We start from the raw sequence: 20,904 nt of genomic DNA on the forward strand, positions 1-20,904 counted from the left end.
CTAGAGTTTTAACCATTTGTTAAACGGCAAGACATACTCATCGCAGTGCTTGTATGCTGCATTTCAACTATAATCCTGCTTTTCGTAATCCATCCTGCTTTTCAACTCAACTTCAAAGAGCTTTAGTTGTGAACTGTGGCAACCTTTATTAAATATTTTGATCTTGCTAAAGGTTCTTTATTACTCTGCATGCCCTGTCATAAAGTGGAGTTATTAAACCATTCATTTACTTCCCTTTTGTCTGCTTCCTATAATTTTATCACTGTTTTCTAAGTTGACATGGAGTAAACGCACTATCTTTTGAATAAAATTTTGCTCACTTGCACTACAGACACACGAAAAACCGAGGCTACTCTCCCTTACACTTAGGTTTGTAAAATGTGCCAGTGTGTCCAGTCTGCTTCTGATTACTTTTGGAAGCAGCCATTAGAAGGCAAAAGTGAACATTATGAAAGTGACCCAGGTGGACAGTGGAGCAGATCAGTCCCACTTGTTTCTTGTGTATAAAATGTCCTAACTTTGGGGTTGCATCCTTTCTTTCTATTTTTGTAAATAGTAACATACCAGGAGCACTATGGTAAAGCTTTATACATGGTGCAAGTGGTTTTCTTGTACCCAACAAATGGTTAAGGTGTATTTCTTAAGGGATCCTTATACTGCTTCCAATTGATTATTCTGTGCTTAACCCTTCAATGTTAATTGTGAATTTGTGATGTCCAACATGTGCAGGTTCTTGTTAGTGTTCCTGTATATGCTCCCGCAGGGACCAGAGTTGCGCATAGGTCCGGTTTATGATCCAGCTCTGCAGTGTAGCCACTCCTCGCGCGCGCAGGAGGCAAATGCCGCGCGGTGTTCCATTTGCTTTCTTCTCTGCTGGTCACGAGCTACATGCGGAAATTGTTCGCAAGTGGTGAGCAAGATGACACTTTTTAATGCAGGCTACTCTCGAACGATTGGCATAGCCAAAAAGGTGCCAACCCCCCGAAATGTTTAGTCTGTGTGTACATATATACACACACATATACAAACACACACGAATGTACATATAAAGAATAGGACCCCCCCCTCGATACCTCGAAATAAAATCCTGACTATGCCCGTAGCTCGAGCAGCTCAAAAGTTCGGGTGCAAATACGCATTACCTTGCAACAAAAAGCGGCGCAATAATTTTTCAGCATGCATATGAAGTTTTCTCGCGGAGGCAGAAGGCAAGAAATGTTTTAAAGGGTGTTTAAAGAAAACTTCACACATGTGGGGTAGACAATTATGGGAGCACATTTTGGCTGCCCAAACGAGACGAATAATGAATGTCGACAACAGAACTATCGTGCCTGCAATTACGTCAGTGACCGTTGACTGTCATTCATCACTAAACATTGTTCACAGCAGCTGCATGTTTTCGATATGTGCGGTGCAGACACGTAAATTTAAACGCATTGCAAATGTTCACATGCGCACATCTTAAGAAAAGCTTATTTTTACGATTCATACCGCAAACTTAACAGCTGCTTCGTAGCAGCAAATTTGCGAGTGGAAAAAAATTCAAGATGCACGAGCTTCTAGATCAAATTTATTTCGTACAAGGGAATGGATGAGCAATGGCGGCAGGGGATGAGTGCTGGTTCTTGGAGCCTTTGGGGGCAGAATTCAAAGCCACTGGAAAGGCAACAAGTTATTAAGAGTAACAACAGGTTATTTTTATTGGACTAATCACATAAGATGACAAACTGGCAAAGTAATTATTCACACATAGCAGACTGTAATATGACAGCACATTTTTCTTTAGCTCTTCATACTACTCAGGTTAATTTACCATAACACAGCGTTTAATAAACGTACAAAAATAATTTCACATTCCTCACGTCGACTAAGGCTGATCGAACAAGCAACATATTGTGGGCAGTAAATGCTGAAGCTATCATGGCTGTCTCATAAGTGGGAGCACACGGTGTTTTCCCTTACTACAAAACAATGAACACCAGCACATCAATCGACTTTACATGAAAAATCATAATGCCAACAAAAAATTAAAAAAAGAAGACTGAGCAGAGAAAAGCCAGGGTGCAGCGGGCAAATTGTACGTGCTAGTATTTACTCTGTTCTGAACACACTTTTCTGGAGCCGCATAGTCAGAACAATCATACAAGCAACAAAGCGAATTGAGCGAGTTGGTAAGTTAAAGGGACACTAAAGGTTACCAGAAACTCAAGTTAAAGTGGTAGAGCAATGTTCTAGAACGTCTAAGGCGTCAATATAATCGCGAACAGAGCTTTAGTAACCGAGAAATTGAGGTAAATGCATGACACGATTTGAGACCCCCCAGCGACATTCCGGTACTAGCCCGATGACGAAAGGTCTCCTCATAATTTGTGTTACTAATACTCAACTACTCGTATTAAAAAGGTCATTTCATTCGATTATAAGCCGGAAAAAATGCTACTTGTCTACGTCTATTCGATTCTAGGAAAAAATAACATTTTGACGTTACCCTTCAGTAATATGGGTGTTCGAAAGGTTTCGTTTTCGCTCGACTCTGCGCCGCGCACGCTTTGGAGTTTCAGTAGTTTCGTTATCGCGTCGTGCTGTGAGGGTTCTGCTCGCGAAACTTTCATTTGGAACAAGCAGCGAGAATGCCACGTCCATGTGATGTCGTGGGAAGCCCTCGTTGCTTTCCCGCTCCGGAGAGCCGGTGTCGAGGCCGCCGTCGTAGTACGCAACGACGCCGGCAGTGCGAGCCCTCAGCAGCAGGTCGCGCTCGTCGGTGCTCAAATCGCTGAAGTTGAGCCCACCATCGCGAGCCAATCTGTCGGTGTCAGGGTCCATTGCGACGAGCGTCGAAGTTAGCGTCATAGAATGAAGTACCAGCTTATGGGCGTCTTGCGCTGGAGTTTGAGGTATAGTAGCGGCGCCTGGTGGCGGTGCGGGAAACGACATCTGGGTCGTGCCAGCTTGGGTCGTATTGAGCCCTGGCTGTGGCGAAGCACGTTTCTAGGCCGAGTTTTGCGTCGATTCGCACATTTTTATTCCCTGTTGCGAATGCGAAAAGGCTCGTCGCTTCTCATAGACCACGCCGACCACGCTGCGAGCTCGCTGCAGCCTATAGTTTAACGAAAACGGACTCTCCGTGTGCCGTGGGACGTAACGTGGGACGTAATTCGATTCTCCTTCCGCTAGCCACCATACTCCCGCTTTCGCTCTGCTGTCGGCTCTGTCTTGGCTCTGTTTCTGGCCGCGCGTTCGCGTTTTGCGCAGAAAAGCCGTAGCGCCGTCTGCGGACGCCGTTCTACTCACCGATGGCGCAACGTCACTATGAGACCATGATGTCAGTTCTCCTCGATCGGAGGGCGGGCGATTTGAACTGCGCTAGAGGTACGCGGACGCTTCAGAACGCATTTTCTCTTAAAATAAGTCTCTCCTTGGCACGAAACAAGCGTTTCGAGGTTTCTGGGATGGTATTTCAACAGTCCACGTTGACTTAATAGTAACCTTTAGTGTCCCTTTAACATTCTTGGCGTATATGTGCAGCGTGACATAGACGTCTCGTCCTTTTTTTGTACCGCGTTTGTGTCGCGCTGCACATATACACCAAAAATTGCACAAGTGAAAAACCTCTCATGCCAGGCGTACGCATTTCAGCGTGTACAGGAGTGTTATTCGAGATAAATGCCGCTTTAGTGTAAACAAGCCGAACTCACCACTGTAAACAAGGTGAATGCACCTCGCATATCCTGGTCTCTTTCGGAAGCCAGCCGGTCTCGTCCGTCTGCACGGCACCGTGTAAAAAGCTTTACCACCTTCCGTGTGATTTGTGCAGTTTGGTGCGCTGCATCCCATCATATTGGAATACGAGTGTCAAAATGATCTGCTTCGTAGCACTTCACCAAGGTTATTACTTAATATCCTCGAATACCGTACCTGCAACCGGGAGCCGATCGTTGCTACGCATGCTCGACGGTCCGCTGATTGCAATTTAGATGGCACTGACAGAAACGAGTCGGCGCCGTGTCTGTAAAGTTGGCTTTGGAGCGCGAAGTTGATCATTTGACGTCATTTTGCACCACGTGATTGCGCTCGGCAAATAGCGGTGCGAGCGGAGCCGGAAAAGTTATGCGCAACTCTGCTCCCTGTGGGAGCATATACAGGAACACTAGTTCTTGTGTGTCTTGAGCTGTGTATTCATAGTAAAAGCAGTGCAAAAATAATTGCAACACAAGACAGAGAAGCACACCGAACAGAGCTATGTACATTTATGTGACCATATGAAAGTGGCACTTCTAAAATGTCCGTGCTGCTGACATCGATTCTGTTCCAAATATATGAAAATGTACACCCATGAGCAAAAAGTATACGGACCACAGGGTCACACACGCAAAAAAAAAGGAATTTCTTCGTAATTAATGTGCATAAACTGAAATTAATGAGTACGCTGGAAAGTTTGCAATGCCAAGTTTGGGCTGCAGTCCTCAATTTCAAGTTGCATTCACAGGCACAAAAAGAATCGGCTTTATTGTGCAATCCCTGGTCCGTATACTTTTGCTCACGGATGTATGTCACTTATAATATAGCAGCTTATAGTGTAGGACTTCATATGTGAGGTCTTTCCAGATGATCAGTGGGCCTATTGTAAGCTTTATTAAATTATGACTCCACACACAACATGTTTTGCATGCTGTAGTTAACACATATTGCCCACCTTACTTGCACAGAATGTGACACTATTGACAGCATTGTTGCAGCGTAGGTCAGCATCATATAGTTTCCCCAATCTAGATGACCACTGTTGTAAAATTTATTTATTTATTTATTTATTTATTTTACAATACTGCTGACAGCTATGTTGCCCAAGCAGGAGAGGTTACACGAAGAACATTACTAAGCACTTTTAGAACAATGATACATCATGACATCAACTGCAGATGCAGATAGAGAAGTCCATAGCTCAACGGTGCTAGGAAAAAATGTTTTTTGAAAAAGCTTTGTCCTAGCAAAATTCGGATGTACAAATGCCATGATTTAGCCGTGACAATTGTTTGGTAAAGCAGGCAAGTATTCATTTTGTTCCAGACCTGTTTTACAATGATATATCAAATTAAAGAAACTTTAGCTTCTCTCTGCCACCGTACTTGCAATGGTTGGAGTTCAAGGAACCACACCTTATTGGAAACTGACAATGTAGGTTGCTAATTCAATAAAATGAGCCTAGGTGCAAGACGCATGTGCTAAATCCTCGCAATATCTTTAGAAGAACACAGGTACCACATGATAGCGTACTCAAGGACTGGGTGAGCTTCTTGTATGCTTCGAGCTTAACATTACAGGGGTAAATTTTTAGCTTTTGTTTCAAAAAGCACAGTTTCTTATAGGTCTTTGCGCAGACGTTATTCGTATGGAAATACCAGTTAAGTTTATTGGTAATTGTTATGCACAAGCAGGATAAATAAGTAAGTGGCTTTATTTGCCTGTCACTGATATAAGTGTGAAGAAGAGGTTTTTTTTTAGTTGTTATAGCCATGGACATGGTCTTACTAAAATTAATCTGCATTTCCTTACGCTCACACCAGTCTGCGAGTTTACAAAGATTAATATTCAGTAGCACCTGGGACAGCATTCTTGTTAACAAAAGAGTAAATAATAAAATCATCAGCAAATAAACTTCACCATTATACAGTCATCGGTACCATTAGCAACTCCGATTCACAGCTTGCCATTCTCATCACACTTGTGATGGCAATGGCGAGCAAGTTCAGCAAATTTTGCTAGTGCGCAATGAAATAATACAGAATGAAAAAGTACAAAGTCATAAGAAAGGTATTCACATGATGAGCTCTGACTTCAAATGGTTATTTTTATGTAGCAATATGGTGGTGGTTGCTGGAAATGTGTTTTGATTTGAAGTCATGTGCTTGTCCTGTTAGTGTACTTAAATATTTTTTCCCTGGTCTTTCCTTGTTCTGTATAGTTTCATCTAGTGATGCTCTTAAGGGAGCCTTATCACTTTATTGCTAGATGACTTTCGAAAAAGACTACTTCCACTAATATGTGTCAAGATGAAAAGAATATGTTATTAACGATAGAGATTAATCATCATGTCAAGCGGAATCATCTACTTAACTAGCAGAAGTTTCTGTATAACCCTTCTAGGTGGCACAGTGTGGCCATTTTAAATGTGTCCCATGGTAGACGTAGGTTTCCATGCTAAGTGTGCCTCACAGCGAATGATTATGCAACAAAGTGCACTGACAATGAATACTTCAGAAGAAATTTTGGACCAGTTTACCTATGTGGGTTCTCACATGCGCAGACTTCTTCTACAACCTTTTTTTACAGCACGCAGTTATGTGCAAAGTCTTCTTTCTGTGTTGGTGTTGTAATTTATCATGCATCTTTCTCATTCCACATGCCCACTGTATTGGCCTACTTCATATATTTAATACCCATTGTTCTAAAGAAAATTCATCACAGCATGACATTATACTCTAAAGAACAATTGGACTCACTTATAATGAACTCGAGTATAATAATCTTTCAATTATGTTAACTAGATTTTGATTTGATGTGTAAATTTGGGGCCCTAACCATTGAAATTATGTGCAGATGTAACAGCCGCTTTTCAAAGCATCATATTTATTGATGCAACTATTTATTTATTCCTAATTGCTAGAAATCTGGGAGAGAGGAGAATAAAATTAACATGCATGGAATTATAATAAAATGTGCAAGGAATTTTTGCGGGACATAGAGAAAGGCTCGTGTGGCTTAAGGTCATTTGCTCCATAGATACTGCATCTCCTACCACAGCTACTGGCACAGTTTCCTAGGTTCAGGCCATGTCTATCGCAAATTCTGATATTGCAATAGTGCATATGTGAAAAGAGGCCGCTGATGGTGCTCATATTAGGAAACAATTTTACAGCCAGGGAAGCAGACAGCACATTAGTGCACATAATGGAAGCATGACTAATTGCAGTGCAGGCTGCCTTATGAGTAGCCACACATGTGCGAGCACATATGCTACACATGGGCTGAAAAAAAAAATAGTGTGTCAAAAAGCAGTAGGGCCTGCTTTCAGGTTTGCAAACCACAGGTGCTCGCACCACTCCACATCTTGCGATGTAGATGCCAAGTGATATGAGGCAGTGTTGACAGACCCTAACAGCTCCTAGATACACAAGTTCGCATTTTTTCCTTTACACTTGTGGAATGGTACATGAATCTCCTGAACAATCCAAGAAAGACAGGCGCATGCAGTGCAAAGTGGAGCAGCCTTTAGTCAGTTTTTTCAATAAAGAGATAGCTCATTGCAACCAGTTCCATTATGTTTGCTTTTCACATCTTTTCTCATAATTTCGGATATAACAAACAACTGACATAACAACTGCTTTTTGAAAAATTATTCTGTTTATTGTAAGTGACCCAGACTTTTTCAGTATTTCAGTATTCTTCAGTATTGTGTAATCTTTAAGCATGGCTTAAAATAGAAAGATGTCTGAAAAAATGCCAGTTTTTTTTATAGCCTTTCTTTGTTGCACTTTTTTCTGTGCTCAAAAGAAAGCCTGCAATATTGAAGCTGGCTCTCCTACAGGACAAGCTACAAACTCTTATATTTTCACCAAAAGTTGTTAAACATGTCCTTCACCACTTTTATTACCTTGAAGACTGTTGCCCAACACAAAAATAAACTTGTTGATTGTCTCACAGCAAAACCATGCTTTCCTATGTATTCAAAATTATGACTGCCTAGTGTCACTGGACGACACCATTCGTTAAACCTCTTGTTCCCAAATATAAACAAGAAACTGCTACTAATCTTCTGCATAGTGGCTATCTTTGCTTGTTAAAGAACTGCTTACAATGCTGAATTGCAAAAGCAGGGGGAAACCAGACACATTTTTAGTACTGGAAAAGTGCTTTTTTTTTAGTCAAGCTTATTGCCAGAGCACAAAAGTCTTGTCTTTTTTAATAACATTAAAGAAAAAAAGCTTTCTACTGAACCATCATTATTTCTTTCTGTGTAGGAATTACTGTGGTTAATCATCCCATGACGGACACATCGTTCCTGCTGTCAAAGGACCAAATGTAACTCTTTCTTCTATTGTTTCCATTTTGTTAGACTGACATTTAGACTGATGCTGAAAAGCATTTAGTGAAAGTATATTCCTAGTCTATGTTTTGAAATTGAGCAATTTTTTGGAGGGCATAGTGTTTAAACAGAAAAGTGTGCATAGCTGGAAGCAAATTTTAAATCTGATGTGATATTATTGTTGCTATTGTTTTAGTGGCGTTCTCTTGGCAGAGTTCAAAAGAAAAAAACTGCTTGTATTTGCAAGCTGCTCAAACAAAAAGAGCCACAAATGTTTGTAGATAAGTTAGGTTTTAATGTTGGCTTTCAATGTCTGAACTTCGTACACAGGTGCAAATCCCATGTTCTCCTGCATTCATATCTCATAGCTTACAGCAATTTGCGAAAATCTAGTGTTTATTTGTGCATGGCAGAATGGGCAGGAACAGGTTCTTGTAGCACAAACTAGACATGTCTTATTTGAAACAATTCTCTGAATTAATACATGTAACCCACAGCCTCTGCATGTGCCATGCAGAAACCCTGGGTTGAGCTCCTACCAATGGCAGCATTTTTTCTTCATCTTTCATTTTGTTTTCCTAAAAATATAAAAATCACTAATTTAACACCCATTTATAATTATTTCGATAGTTCAGTTAAAGGAAGCATTTCATTTCCCCAATACTTTCCTTGGCTTTATTGTCTGTTGCCTTGATGTGGCTACCCAACTAAAGACCCTAAACCAGCTGTGTAGCATATGGAGAAATGAATGCCATGGAAATTCATCTGGCATCACCTCAACTGATCAAGGTCTTTAGTTTTGAATTTATAAGTCTCTTATAACACCCAGAACTGTATGGTTAAGATATCATTGCACCTGCATGCTCTACTTGCTGCTGTTCAAACTTGTTTAGAACCTTGTTAATTAAAAAGATCTAGTTATTATAATTGTTTAATGCGTCTATAGGCTGAATTTACAGACCTTAGATTTATAGTAGACAAACTCCATTGTGATAATCAGTTATTGTTTTAAGCAGTATCACTAAAAGTGGACAGCGCTGTAATCATATGCTATGGGCCAGGTGTTCTGCCCGTTCTTTGTTAAAGTTTATGATATGCCAGAAATGGTGAGTTGACGATGAGCAAGATGTGTTATGAAGTCCTTCATTAATCTTAATTTGCCACACTGCATAAGTTCGTCTCATGTGCAGATCTAGTAAGTGCACTGCGCATTGTTAATTTCAGCTTACAAGGAACAGACGTGCTGATTGCCATCTTCATCATTGTTGCAATGTCATTTGTGCCAGCAAGTTTTGTACTATTCCTGGTCTATGAGCGCTACACCAAAGCCAAGCACCTGCAGATTGTCAGTGGTGTTAATCCTGTAGTGTACTGGCTGGCAAACTACTTCTGGGATATTGTGAGTGGATGTGTATTATCCTAACATTATGCCTCTTTTGTGTGTTGCATGTTAAACTAATCATAAGTAGGGAGTTTTAAGGTTGAATACTTCTGCCTAAAGCAAAAGCACACCTATATACAGTAGAGTCTCAATTATACAAATTTTCATATTAGCCATAACAAATGATAGCTACGAACTAAAATGAAGGTGTAGAATCCCTATTTATTAATTGTGACTACTTTCAGACAAATTTGTTATTGATTGCTTTCTGGACCGTTCTTCCCTTAGGTGTTGTTGAGGAGACCGCTGTCGAATGTGTAAAACTCTGCCCTTGTTTCTTCACCTACGTTGCTAGAACTCACTGCACACCACATTGGGCACTTTTTGCCCACTTTTCAGTGCAGTCAACGTCCGATTTCTCAGACTTCCTATGGGCCGCGAAAATGTCCGAAAGATTGAGCAGAAAAAAAAAAAAAAAAATGCATGCATTTTACTGCCCCCAAGGGCTGAAATCGCCAAAATAGCTCTGAAGGCCTGCCAGAACACTTATTAGGCATATCGGTGCTTGTACTGTGACAGGAGACGGCGGGTGCACGCGTGTATAATTAAAGAAATACTGTGTCCCGTTACAAATGCCTCTTTCCACTCTTGGTATGCTTCACTGTGTAACACTCTATACTGAGGCGAAGCTGACTTTGGGAAGGATTACAAAGGCGGAGTCGGTACCATTGCTAAGAGCGGTGAATTGTCTTAATGAAAACTAGGCATGGAACAGCAAGAAGCTTGGTAGTTAACATTGAAGTAGCTAGGCCTAGCGTTGCTGCACCAGCGGATCTACTTGCGACAGCGCCTGTTCAAGGCGGTGAGATAATCAAAATGGTGGCGGTGGTGGCTTCGATCAATGTTGTTTCGGACCTGTGGCCATGGCAAGAAGTCCGGAAAATTGGACTGCAAAGGGTTTGTGGGTCAGGAATTTCAGACATTCTTATACATTGACTCTATTGGGTACCATGGCGGTGCGCGAAGGCGTCCGAATTATTAGGCATGTCCGAAAAATCGAGCGTCTGGAAAATTGGTCATTGACTGTACGCCAGGATTAATGGAAAACAAAGATTTTGAATGCTGACTTCACAACTGCACGCCACAACTGTACTCTCCTGACTGTGCGAGATCTTATCTTGTGGCATCTCAGAAATTCGGATCATCCAATTCATCCCAAGAGATTGTTCAAGTAATCCCAGAACAGAATGCACTTGGTGCATTCTGGCTGGGAATTTTTTAAGATTTGTATCACCCCAAAATTCACATCAACTGTGATTGTATTGAGATTCTACTGTAGTAGCTCTTTGTAATTCTCTTACTAAGCCAGCCAACTTTGCGTATGACTCCAGACAGCAGGTTATTCTTTAGAAGTGATGTTTTGTTGTACTTATTTGCCATGTTGCCATGGTTAACTTTGTCACTTGAAAATGTAAAACTTGTAGTTGATGTCCTTGTCCCTATCGCCAATATTGTCAAAGTGCAGTGCTTGCACTTGTGCTCTTATTTGAATGGTGAACAGGCCTGCGTGTCCTCTGGCCTAGAACATATTTCTAGTAAATTCAAGTCTGAGTGCACTTGCAAGAACTTTATCATATATAGCTGTTCTATTGCTGTAAATTGGAAATGCTGTTTGGCAAGCACTTTTCAACATAAATGTTCTATGCTTAGAAGTTTTGTACGATGACAAGAGCTTGTGAACTGCACTCATCACAGGCTAATAAATTCCATTCTGTAAAGCTCTTTTATTTTTCATAGCGTAACAACATGCAGAAATATTGAGCAAAGGTTTTTGAAGTGCTCTACTGGAGTTGAGATGTTTTTCTTGCTTAGTTCTTCAGGTTGCAGAAGTTAAAAGGCCTGCATATATGAACTACATTGCAGTCAAAGCATGTAGTACTAACCGCAATTTTCAAGTGCTATATAGGTAGTATCTGGCTTATCGGTAAGTTAGTACCATAATTCAGTCAGCCAAGATACAAGTGATGCAGTGGCTTTATTAATAATGCCATCATATCCTTTTTGTTCTAGTGATTGTACCAAATGCATCAACAAATTTTTAAAATTCTTGTGCCTAATTAATTTTTTCTTGCTCGTTACAGTGCAGCTATGTTGTTCCTGCAACATGCTGTGTTCTTATTCTGCTTATTTTCGACATTCCTGCATATACATCAGCAAAAAATTTTCCAGCTGTACTCTCATTGTTCCTCCTTTATGGGTAAGTGTCATAAATATATCCGTGACTGAAATACATATATCTTTTCTGAAACGCACTATATATTGATGCATTTTACTCTCTTCAGGTGGTCAATAACACCAGTCATGTATCCCGTGTCTTTCGTATTCAAGGAGCCAAGTACAGCCTATATTTTTCTTATTGTGATCAACCTTTTTGTTGGGATCACATGTATTGTGACCAGCTTCTTGCTTGAAGTCTTCTCCTACGATGCCGTATGTTTTACTTCACTCCTTTAGCAAGAATGAGTTTGCCAGAAAATAATCATCCTTGCCTACCTTTTCTTCTTTTTTAAAAATTAATCAGGGTGATAGATGTACTATCTGTCACAAAAGTTCCCAGGCCAGAACAATGATTGCCGGATTGCACATGGCTGGGCCACATAACAGGATCATGATCGCTGGAATTTATTTGGTCTTTGTTTGTGGAGTCCTGTAAAAGCTCATGTCATCCTCGGGCTGGTACTGGTTATTATAGCACTGCATACATCTTAAAAGGTCAAAAGCTAAGCAAGTTGGTAAGGTTTCATAATTTTAAAGGCAGTCTTAAAGACACTTGCCTAGATAGTCGTGTGTGTTGGCAGTAGTGTCTGAAGGCATCAAAAGCTTTGTTAATGTTTTTCTCTAAGCATGTAAAGTTTAAAAACAAAAAATGGAATAGCCATGTCTCGGCTCAAGTTCTCCCTTAATTATGGGGTTTTACGGGCCAAAACCACTTTTTGATTATGAGGCACGCCGTAGTGGAGGACTCCAGAAATTTCGACCACAAGTTCTCCCTTAGCAAGTCATATTTGCATAAAATTGATGTAACCATTAGTAAGCAGATCATGCATCTAACAGAAGCATATTTCCCTCTTTATTATAGTCACTTTCTCTGAACAGTGAACACTTGAAAATGTGCATCCAATCTTCTAGTTTGTGAAAGGTAGCAAAAGCACAGATGGTAAGAATAGAGTCATGTATATACATTATATTTATTCTCTGTCACACAGACTTGAGAAAGTGTGTAGTCAATACAATGTCAACTTTGTTTTTACTGCTGGCAGTAAGTTAGGAAAGATATGCACTGCTGTGCAGAGAAAAAAATAACAGTAAGAAAAAGAAGACTTGACAGATATTAACTAAGACATGCCTATAAGTTTGTAGAATGCCACATTGGAGTAGTTTATAAAATTTCTTTTTGTTGTGGTCAGTCTTATAAAGGGCAGACAAGCCACTGTCTCAGAGATTCAACAAACAGATAATGGTCATTGAGCAGTGCTGTCTAGCCTTTTGTTGCACTGTTGTGAGCATGATTGTATTCCCAAGTTTGAATATAGTGAAGTTCTGTCACAACACAGGAATGAATAAGTGTGTCTTATGGTGAATACATTCTATATCAATAATTGTGGCAGCACTTGTATAATAAGCCAGCCTTTGATTATCCTCCATAATAAAGGATTGCGCTTGAACTGCTTTTGGTGAGTGAATATGTGGGTCCATGATTAATCAGTTAGCGCTGCCTTTGCTTGAGTATTCAGTTGGTTTTTGAGTGTTCTTCCTCCTTTGCCGCAATTGCTTCCTTATTTGCTTTGATCCGTTCTGGTCAGACAAATATAGAAAACTTTGTCAGTGGTCTCTGCAGCCGTGTTGATGTACTAGAAAAAAAAGTTGAAGTCTTCCAATCCACTGACCAACCCGTCGCTAATACTGCCCTCTAAAAGCTGTCCTCAGAAATCAAGGAGCTTGCCGGGAAATGGGACGATTCAGAGAACCGCCTTCGCCAAAACAACCTGTTGTTTTTCGGAATTACAGACGCCAGTGGTGAAACGTGGGCAAAGTCTGAGTCGCATATCATATCATTCTGTGCGGAGCACCTCGAAGTAACAATCTCTAGTTCTGATATCGAGCGAGCTCACAGGCTTGGTTGTTTTTGCGATAATAAACAACGACCCATTATAGTCAAACTAAGCAGCTTTAAAACGAAATTGAATATTTTGTCTGCTGGATCTAAACTGAAGGACACATCATTTTCAATTCGAGAAGATTATTCTACACGTGTATGCAAAGCTCGAGCAAAGTTATACGCATATGGCCTCAATAGTAAGTTGCCTTTTAAGATCCGTTTTGATAAACTAGTCATTGGTAACAAGCAATACACTTACGATGCCCGATCGGATTCTGTACTCGAATTGAAAATATAGCGTTTACCGCGCATTCCAAGGCTTCCACAGCTAACATCGTATCGGCCAGTACATCGCCCTGTCAACGCACCAGCAGACCAAACAATATCAGCTCTACTTACCAATATCCGTAGCTACTTTCCTAAAAGGGAACGTGTCGAAGCCATTCTAGAAGATAACCTTGCTGACATCGCTGTTCTTACAGAGACATGGCTAACCCCTGATATCTCATCCGATGAGCTACTGACCAATATGCGATTTTCTGTGCACAGACGTGACAGGGTCGGACGGAAAGGCGGTGGTGTTCTAGTTCTCGTGAATCCCAACCTACCTTCCTCTGCACTCGATATTGAATGCCATCAAAAAATTCTCTGCGTGAACATATCTCTCCCTGGAAGCACTAACATACTCATCGCTTGCTATCGCGCACCTGACTGTGACATATCCTTTGTGGAAGAACTACACACTGTCCTTCTCAGTTTGCACAACCACTTTCCTAGAGCCAACGTTATTCTCTGCAGTGATTTCAATTACCCTGATATAATCTGGGATACTTTATGTGCTACTTCTGGCCAATCCAAAGAATTCCTCGATCTTGTACTTATGTATAATCTTACACAGACAGTCAATATGCCAACTAGGATCAACAACACCCTTGATCTAGTTTTGGTTTCGCACCCAGAAATGGTCCACTCAATGTCTCGTGTTCACGGTCTCAGCGATCACAATATAATTTTATTTCACCTATCAGTATAGAAGCCTCCCCGTAACCCTTCCACTAAAGTTATCCGTGATTATAACAAAGCAGATTTCACTACTATGAACGCTGAACTCACGAATCTTTTTCACACATTTAAACAGCTCGCTCCTTCCAGGACTGTCAACCAAAACTGGTTAATATTCAAGCGCAAACTCTTGGCCCTAATTGAAGCCTGTGTTCCAGTCTTTTACATTCGTGGCGACGCTGGCAAACCCTGGTTTAGTAGTGCCCTAACTAAGCTATCCCGGAAGAAAAAACGTCTTTTTCGCATAGCTAGGCGTTCTAGTTCAGCCCTCAGGTGGGAAAAATACATCACATGTCTGAAAGAGTATACAAGCCTCTTGAAGACCTCCAAAAAGAAATTCTTTCATCAGGATCTAGTGAACATAATGAGCAACAATCCACAAAAATTCTGGAATCTGATTTCCCCTTCTAGCTATCAATCGCACAACATATCGCTTTCTAACCCGGATGGTTCGCATCTGTCGCCTGATGAACTACCTGATGTTATGAACTCTTACTTTTCTTCGATATTCACTCATGAACCGTATCATAACATCCCAAACTTTTCTGATCCCAAATTTTCTCAGATGCTGCCCATTACAGTTACGGCAGAAGGCATAGCAAAGCTGATCGACAAGTTGAAATTATCAAGCAGTCCCGGCCCCGATAACATATCTGCTAAAGTGCTCAAAGCAACCGTAGTCCCATCAAGTTGTTTACTACAAATAATCTTTACCCAATCCCTCAATGAAGGCGCGCTTCCAGATGACTGGAAGGGCAGCAAAGTAGTTCCAGTATTCAAAAGTGGTAACCGGTCTGATCCTTCAAATTATCGTCCAATCTCTTTAAAATGCATTGCATGCAAACTAATGGAACATATACTTTATTCTCAAGTCGCCTTACACCTTGATAACAACGGGTTCTTTTTCGCCAATCAACACGGCTTCAGGTCTGGTCTTTCTTGCGAAATGCAACTTTTTGAATTTACCACCGAGCTTCATTTAAACCTAGATTCATTATTTCAAACTGATGTAATATTCTTAGACTTCTCAAAGGCATTCGATCGTGTTCCCCATCTATGACTAATCTGCAAACTCTCTTCTCTCAGCCTACACCAGCAAATTCTAGCCTGGATTAACTGCTTCCTCACCGACCGCCTTCAGTACACCGTTATAGGGGGATGTTCTTCAGCCTCAAGCAAGGTATTTTGTGGAGTTTCACAAGGATCAGTCCTTGGTCCCCTTCGCTTTCTCATCTACATTAATGACCTCCCTTGTGGTATTTCATCATCCATACGCCTCTTCGCGGACGACTGTGTCCTTTATCGTTGAATTTCTACTGAGTCTGACCAGGCCCTTCTTCAGAACAACCTGCATTTAATAGATAACTGGTGTACCAAATGGTTGATGCAGCTTAACATTTCTAAATCCAAATTTATTCAAATTTCCCACAAGCACACTAACATTACCCATGAGTACTCATTACGCACAGTCAACATCTCGCAAGTACAAACGTATCGCTACCTCGGTATCCTAATCGCTAGCAATCTCAACTGGTCGGAACACATCACAAAACTGATCGCCGACAGCTCTAAAACACTAGGCTTCATCAAAAGAACATTATCGTTGTCACCCCCTTCTGGCCGTAAACTGACATACGAAACTTTTGTTCGAACAAAACGAATACGCACCCGCGATTTGGTGTCCACATCAAACATATCTAATCAATGCAATAGAATTGGTCCAAAACCGTGCTGCTCGATCTATACTTCAAAATATGACTACAAAACTAGTATAAGTAGTATTAAGTCATCGCTCAATTTACCCACATTAGTCTAATCGATGCAAGATAGCACGTCTATGCTTATTCCACAAGTTGTACTACCATTTTCAACATCTGCGCAAATCACTTCTTCTACCACCAGCACGTTCGTCACGACGCCTGTTCAATTCACACAGTTTACAGCGCCTGTATGGATCAACTTCTGCCTTCAATAAATAATTTTTACCCACAGCAATCCAGAAATGGAATGCACTCCCAGATGCAATTGCCAGGGAGCATGATCCTGAAGAATTTAAAGAGCGGTTGCTTTCACATTTTGGAAACTACAATTGAACGATTTCTCTTTTCATTCCAAGTGTTGTTGCATTTGAAGTCGCCTCTGCTCCCATTTTGTTTTGCTGCATTACTTAACCTGCGTTATTTCAATTCATTCTTGATGTAACATCTTTGACTTATGTATATCTATGACTCCCCCCCCTCCTTATGTAATACCCTGTAAAGGGTGCTTAAGGGTCCAATAAATGATGATGATGATGATACATCTTAGTTGATAGTCAGCACTTTGTGTTTTCCTTTTTGTCCCTCTTCTGTCTGTTTTTTTTTTTTACACCTGCTTTTAAAATTAGGGCCATTATGTGGCTTTGCCTGGCCTAGTTGCAAGTGCTATCGCCTGAAAACTTTTTTTGACAGATAGTACATACAAATTGTGTACACAGAACTGGCAAAATGGCTGTAAATTGTATAAATACAGTTTGTAATCTGTGCCTAAATTTTTGCATTTGTATGTATTGAAAAGCTTGTTTACACCACTTGTTGATTCAGTTAGTTGCATAGTATAGCATGTGAGTTGTTCTTGCTAGTATTCTTTTGCAAAATTCTTTTTACATTTTGTGTGTCTTGATACCAGAATCTCAGTATGCATGTGTGTGTGTGTCTGTGTATATATATATATATATACTTTTTCTTTTCCAGTATCTTGGTGAAGTTCATCACTTACTCAAGGCCATTTTTCTCATGTTTCCTAATTACTGTCTCGGAAGAGGACTTATGGACATTGCTTTTAATGAATACCAGAACTTCTTCCTGTTTAAGACAGGTGACTTAGTTTCTTTACTGTTACAAGTTTTCTCCTAAAGGGCTTAAAATTTACTACATTCGGCCAGTTTTATTCTGACAGTCTGCAGGCACTGCTGTTTCGAACCGCACATGTAGAAAACCTGCAGAAAGGGGTGGCAACAGGCACATATTCAAAGGGGCCCTTCCCCCGAAATGAAACTCTTCGCCCATTTTTGTGAGCGTGATGCATCCATTTCTCTCCTGCAAGAGGTACACACCTGCTCGTGTATTGTCATAAACATATATCATACATATATATCATACATATTGCTACGGAACAGCTGCCACAGTGTGGCTGCACTGAGGAGGAAGAAGACGACGTGTGTGCCAGCTTAATATAGCGTCGCCATTTTGGCCTCCGTTAGCTTCCCTGTAAATAAATTGTAAATAGCATTCGGCTTCAGGTACACGTAACATTATATATCATACATATATCTACATATGGTCATAAACAAGTATGAACATTATCACTAAAGTAGTCTCTGCCACTCAGGCAAGAGAGTCTAGTGTCAGTTTCTCGGTTTCTTTTTCCCCTCGAAACAAGCAGGGAAATTTGGTTTTGGATCCACACAGAGCGACCGACTTCAGAGTGAACTGTGAAGTGCCACAGGGGCACAGTCATCACACAGAAATATGGGGCCAGTTATTTTTCCACTTTTGTAGAGGAGCTACCAAGGCGTGGCACCTTAAGTCTGTGAAGCTCACCTTTTAATTTTAGATCAAAGCTATGTAAGAATGGCGCATGTCCCTATGCTAAAAGGGGAGTTGTTGATTTGGAAGGTAAAATGGCAGGCCATGCAAGGCGAAGAGCTTCTCTGCTACTCGACAGATGCTCTAGTTGAATGGGACAGAATTCCTCCCAAAAGTTCCCATGCACCTCAAATTATTTACAATGGTCAACGAGAGTAAAGACATATTTGTGGAACATGACGGCTTAAAAGTGGCTTAATAGGCTGGATCTTATGTCCATTCACTGCGTGCCTGCCAGCGTCAACGAAGTTATCTTTATGTTTATAAAGCAGCCCCGGCATTTGAAAATCGCAGTGTGAAACAAATTTTGGATCCCGGGACAAAACGACACCATTTAAAAGAAAAAGGAACTGTATAAAGGCCGTGCCATTATTACGGCCATACTGTTAAAAGCAATGAAGTAGGACACAGCTTGGTGTAGCATAATCATCATGCCATCTTCTCATTGAATAATCTTATGCCTCCTAAATCTGCAAACGTATAGATTGTCACATCGCTGAATAAAATACTATAATTGAGCTTCAACCCTCACTTATGGCTATTGTTGAGCCATGTTGCTGCATTTTTCACCAACCTGTTGGACATTTCACATTTGTTTGGTGCCTTAAAAATGAATCTATTTACAGAAAGACAGACCACAGCTGAAAATAATTATTCAATCCATACCAATCGGCTAGACATCATTGACGTCATAATATATAAAATCACATCAAACATACAAGTCATAAATATACAGTATAATTAATTGATTGATTGATTGATTGATTGATTGATTGATTGATTGATTGATTGATTGATTGATTGATTTGATTGATTGATTGATTGATTGGAGATAAATTTCTTCAGATTTAATCAGTAGAGGCTTGGGCCCCCTCCAAAAAAATCTTGGCTATATGTTTGGGTGCCAAAAATTTGCATGCTCCCGACCCACCAGATTATAGGGGCTAGCTTGGTACCTGGCATGGCAAAGAGGAGTCACTTCAGTGTACTAACGTAGCTATCAGTGTCACAGCAGGTACATAAACACAGCCATAAAGCTACAAGAGGTGGAAGTTGTTAGGGTACTGGAGGGATACGAGTGTGGCTGAAAAGGTTAGGCACAAGTGATGCATGTGTCCTAAGAGCCAACAACAAACTTCTTTAATTTTGCTTCCTTTGTTGGCTAGCACATTGGAAGGGTACCCTCTCCTCATCACCTATCCTGCTCATTATGCAATAACAATTCTGCGATAATGAAAATACTATGGTGGCTCAATGGCTGTGATGTTCTGCTGCTGAGCATGTGGTTGTGGTTTGGCCACAACAGGCACATTTGAATTGGGCAGAGGGCAAAAATGCTTGTGTGCTTAGATGTAGATGCACATTAAATAACCCCAGGCAGTCAAAATTAGTCTGGAGTCTTGGCTTCTCTCATAGCCACAGTGTTGCTTTAGGACATTGAAACCCATGAATTAATAAATAATGAAAAAGGGCTACATTTACCATCTTCACTGTGGCCTCTAATGGCAGTGTTATACGGGCTAAAAAGGGCAGTGCTGAGTTAGAGATGACCAGCGGGCACTTTTTAATGACAGGCATTGATTATTGTGGGCACTGAAACATGCAAACATGTTAAGTGAATGAAGTAAACATTTCTAGAACTCTTTGCCCATGTTTACAACAGACTTTCATTATTCTATTGACATTGCCTGGACAGGTCATCTTTCTTTTTTTTTAAACTAGGGGGGGGGGGGTGCACTTATCAGTGGACAGTTGTTGCATGCTTTAAAGAGCCACTTAAGCGAAACACTGAATTGATAAATTATTCTTTCAAAACTCTATTTCGATTGATTTCTTGGTAAGTGGTTGATTACTAGAAGAGAAAATGACTTTTTTTTTTTTTTTTGCATATACCCTAGTGCTGGTACATGCATGTGATGTTAAGGATTTGAAAGTGTTGTAGTTCTTGCATCTCAGTAAAAGTTCCTGCAGCTGGCTTAACCCAGTCTTTTGCTTTCTTAGAATACATTGTAGTCCATCTTTAGACGTAAGAAATTAGGCCAGCCCATGCAGACGTCTTTAAAATTCCTGACAACATGGTGAGCGCTTAAGGGCGCGGCAGCACCACCCGTCTTTAGAGATTGCCTTTTTTTCTGGCTTACCACCCTTCCTGTAATGGTAAGAGGGGCTTTTTTGATATTGTAGGAGCGTAATTTACTGATGCAGCTCAAATGATTTTTTTGCCTTAGTGTCCCTCTAAGAGTTTTGTGATGCTTTTCACTTGTAGTGCATTTCATCGAGCTGTCATAGTTACTCATTATAGCTTCATCTGGTCATTGTCATAAAATTAGAAGGGATTGTCATTTTCTTGGCAGTGTCGTGAGGCTTAATGCTGTGCTTAATGATCAGTGGTTATACCATTGAATTGTAGCAGCTGATTTCAATTAGTGTTCCCTGTATATTCATATGCCGCTATGACACAGTAGATAATAAAGTTATAATGCTGATCTCTTTCAATCAAAAATCAGTTCTTTGTGAACTATTGCCCGACCGCTAAGCACATGGAATTTTTGCATGATACAAGGTTACATAAATATTGTTGCGCTATGCTAAGGAT

The 20,904-nt window shown here is 40.6% G+C and overlaps 1 protein-coding gene across 1 annotated transcript in view; it reads left to right on the forward strand.

The window, feature by feature from the left end:
• The window catches only part of LOC142585987 (ATP-binding cassette sub-family A member 2-like), a 275,223-nt gene that overhangs the window by 188,545 nt on the left and 65,774 nt on the right, over positions 1–20,904 (forward strand). Inside the window, exons 35-39 of the mRNA XM_075697164.1 lie at positions 8,016–8,076; positions 9,305–9,479; positions 11,603–11,718; positions 11,804–11,951; positions 17,415–17,538. Coding sequence (XP_075553279.1) covers positions 8,016–8,076; positions 9,305–9,479; positions 11,603–11,718; positions 11,804–11,951; positions 17,415–17,538 — 624 coding nt within the window. The remainder of the gene's footprint in view (positions 1–8,015; positions 8,077–9,304; positions 9,480–11,602; positions 11,719–11,803; positions 11,952–17,414; positions 17,539–20,904) is intronic.

Source organism: Dermacentor variabilis, chromosome 1 (assembly GCF_050947875.1).
Source record: "Dermacentor variabilis isolate Ectoservices chromosome 1, ASM5094787v1, whole genome shotgun sequence".
NCBI lineage: Eukaryota > Metazoa > Arthropoda > Arachnida > Ixodida > Ixodidae > Dermacentor > Dermacentor variabilis.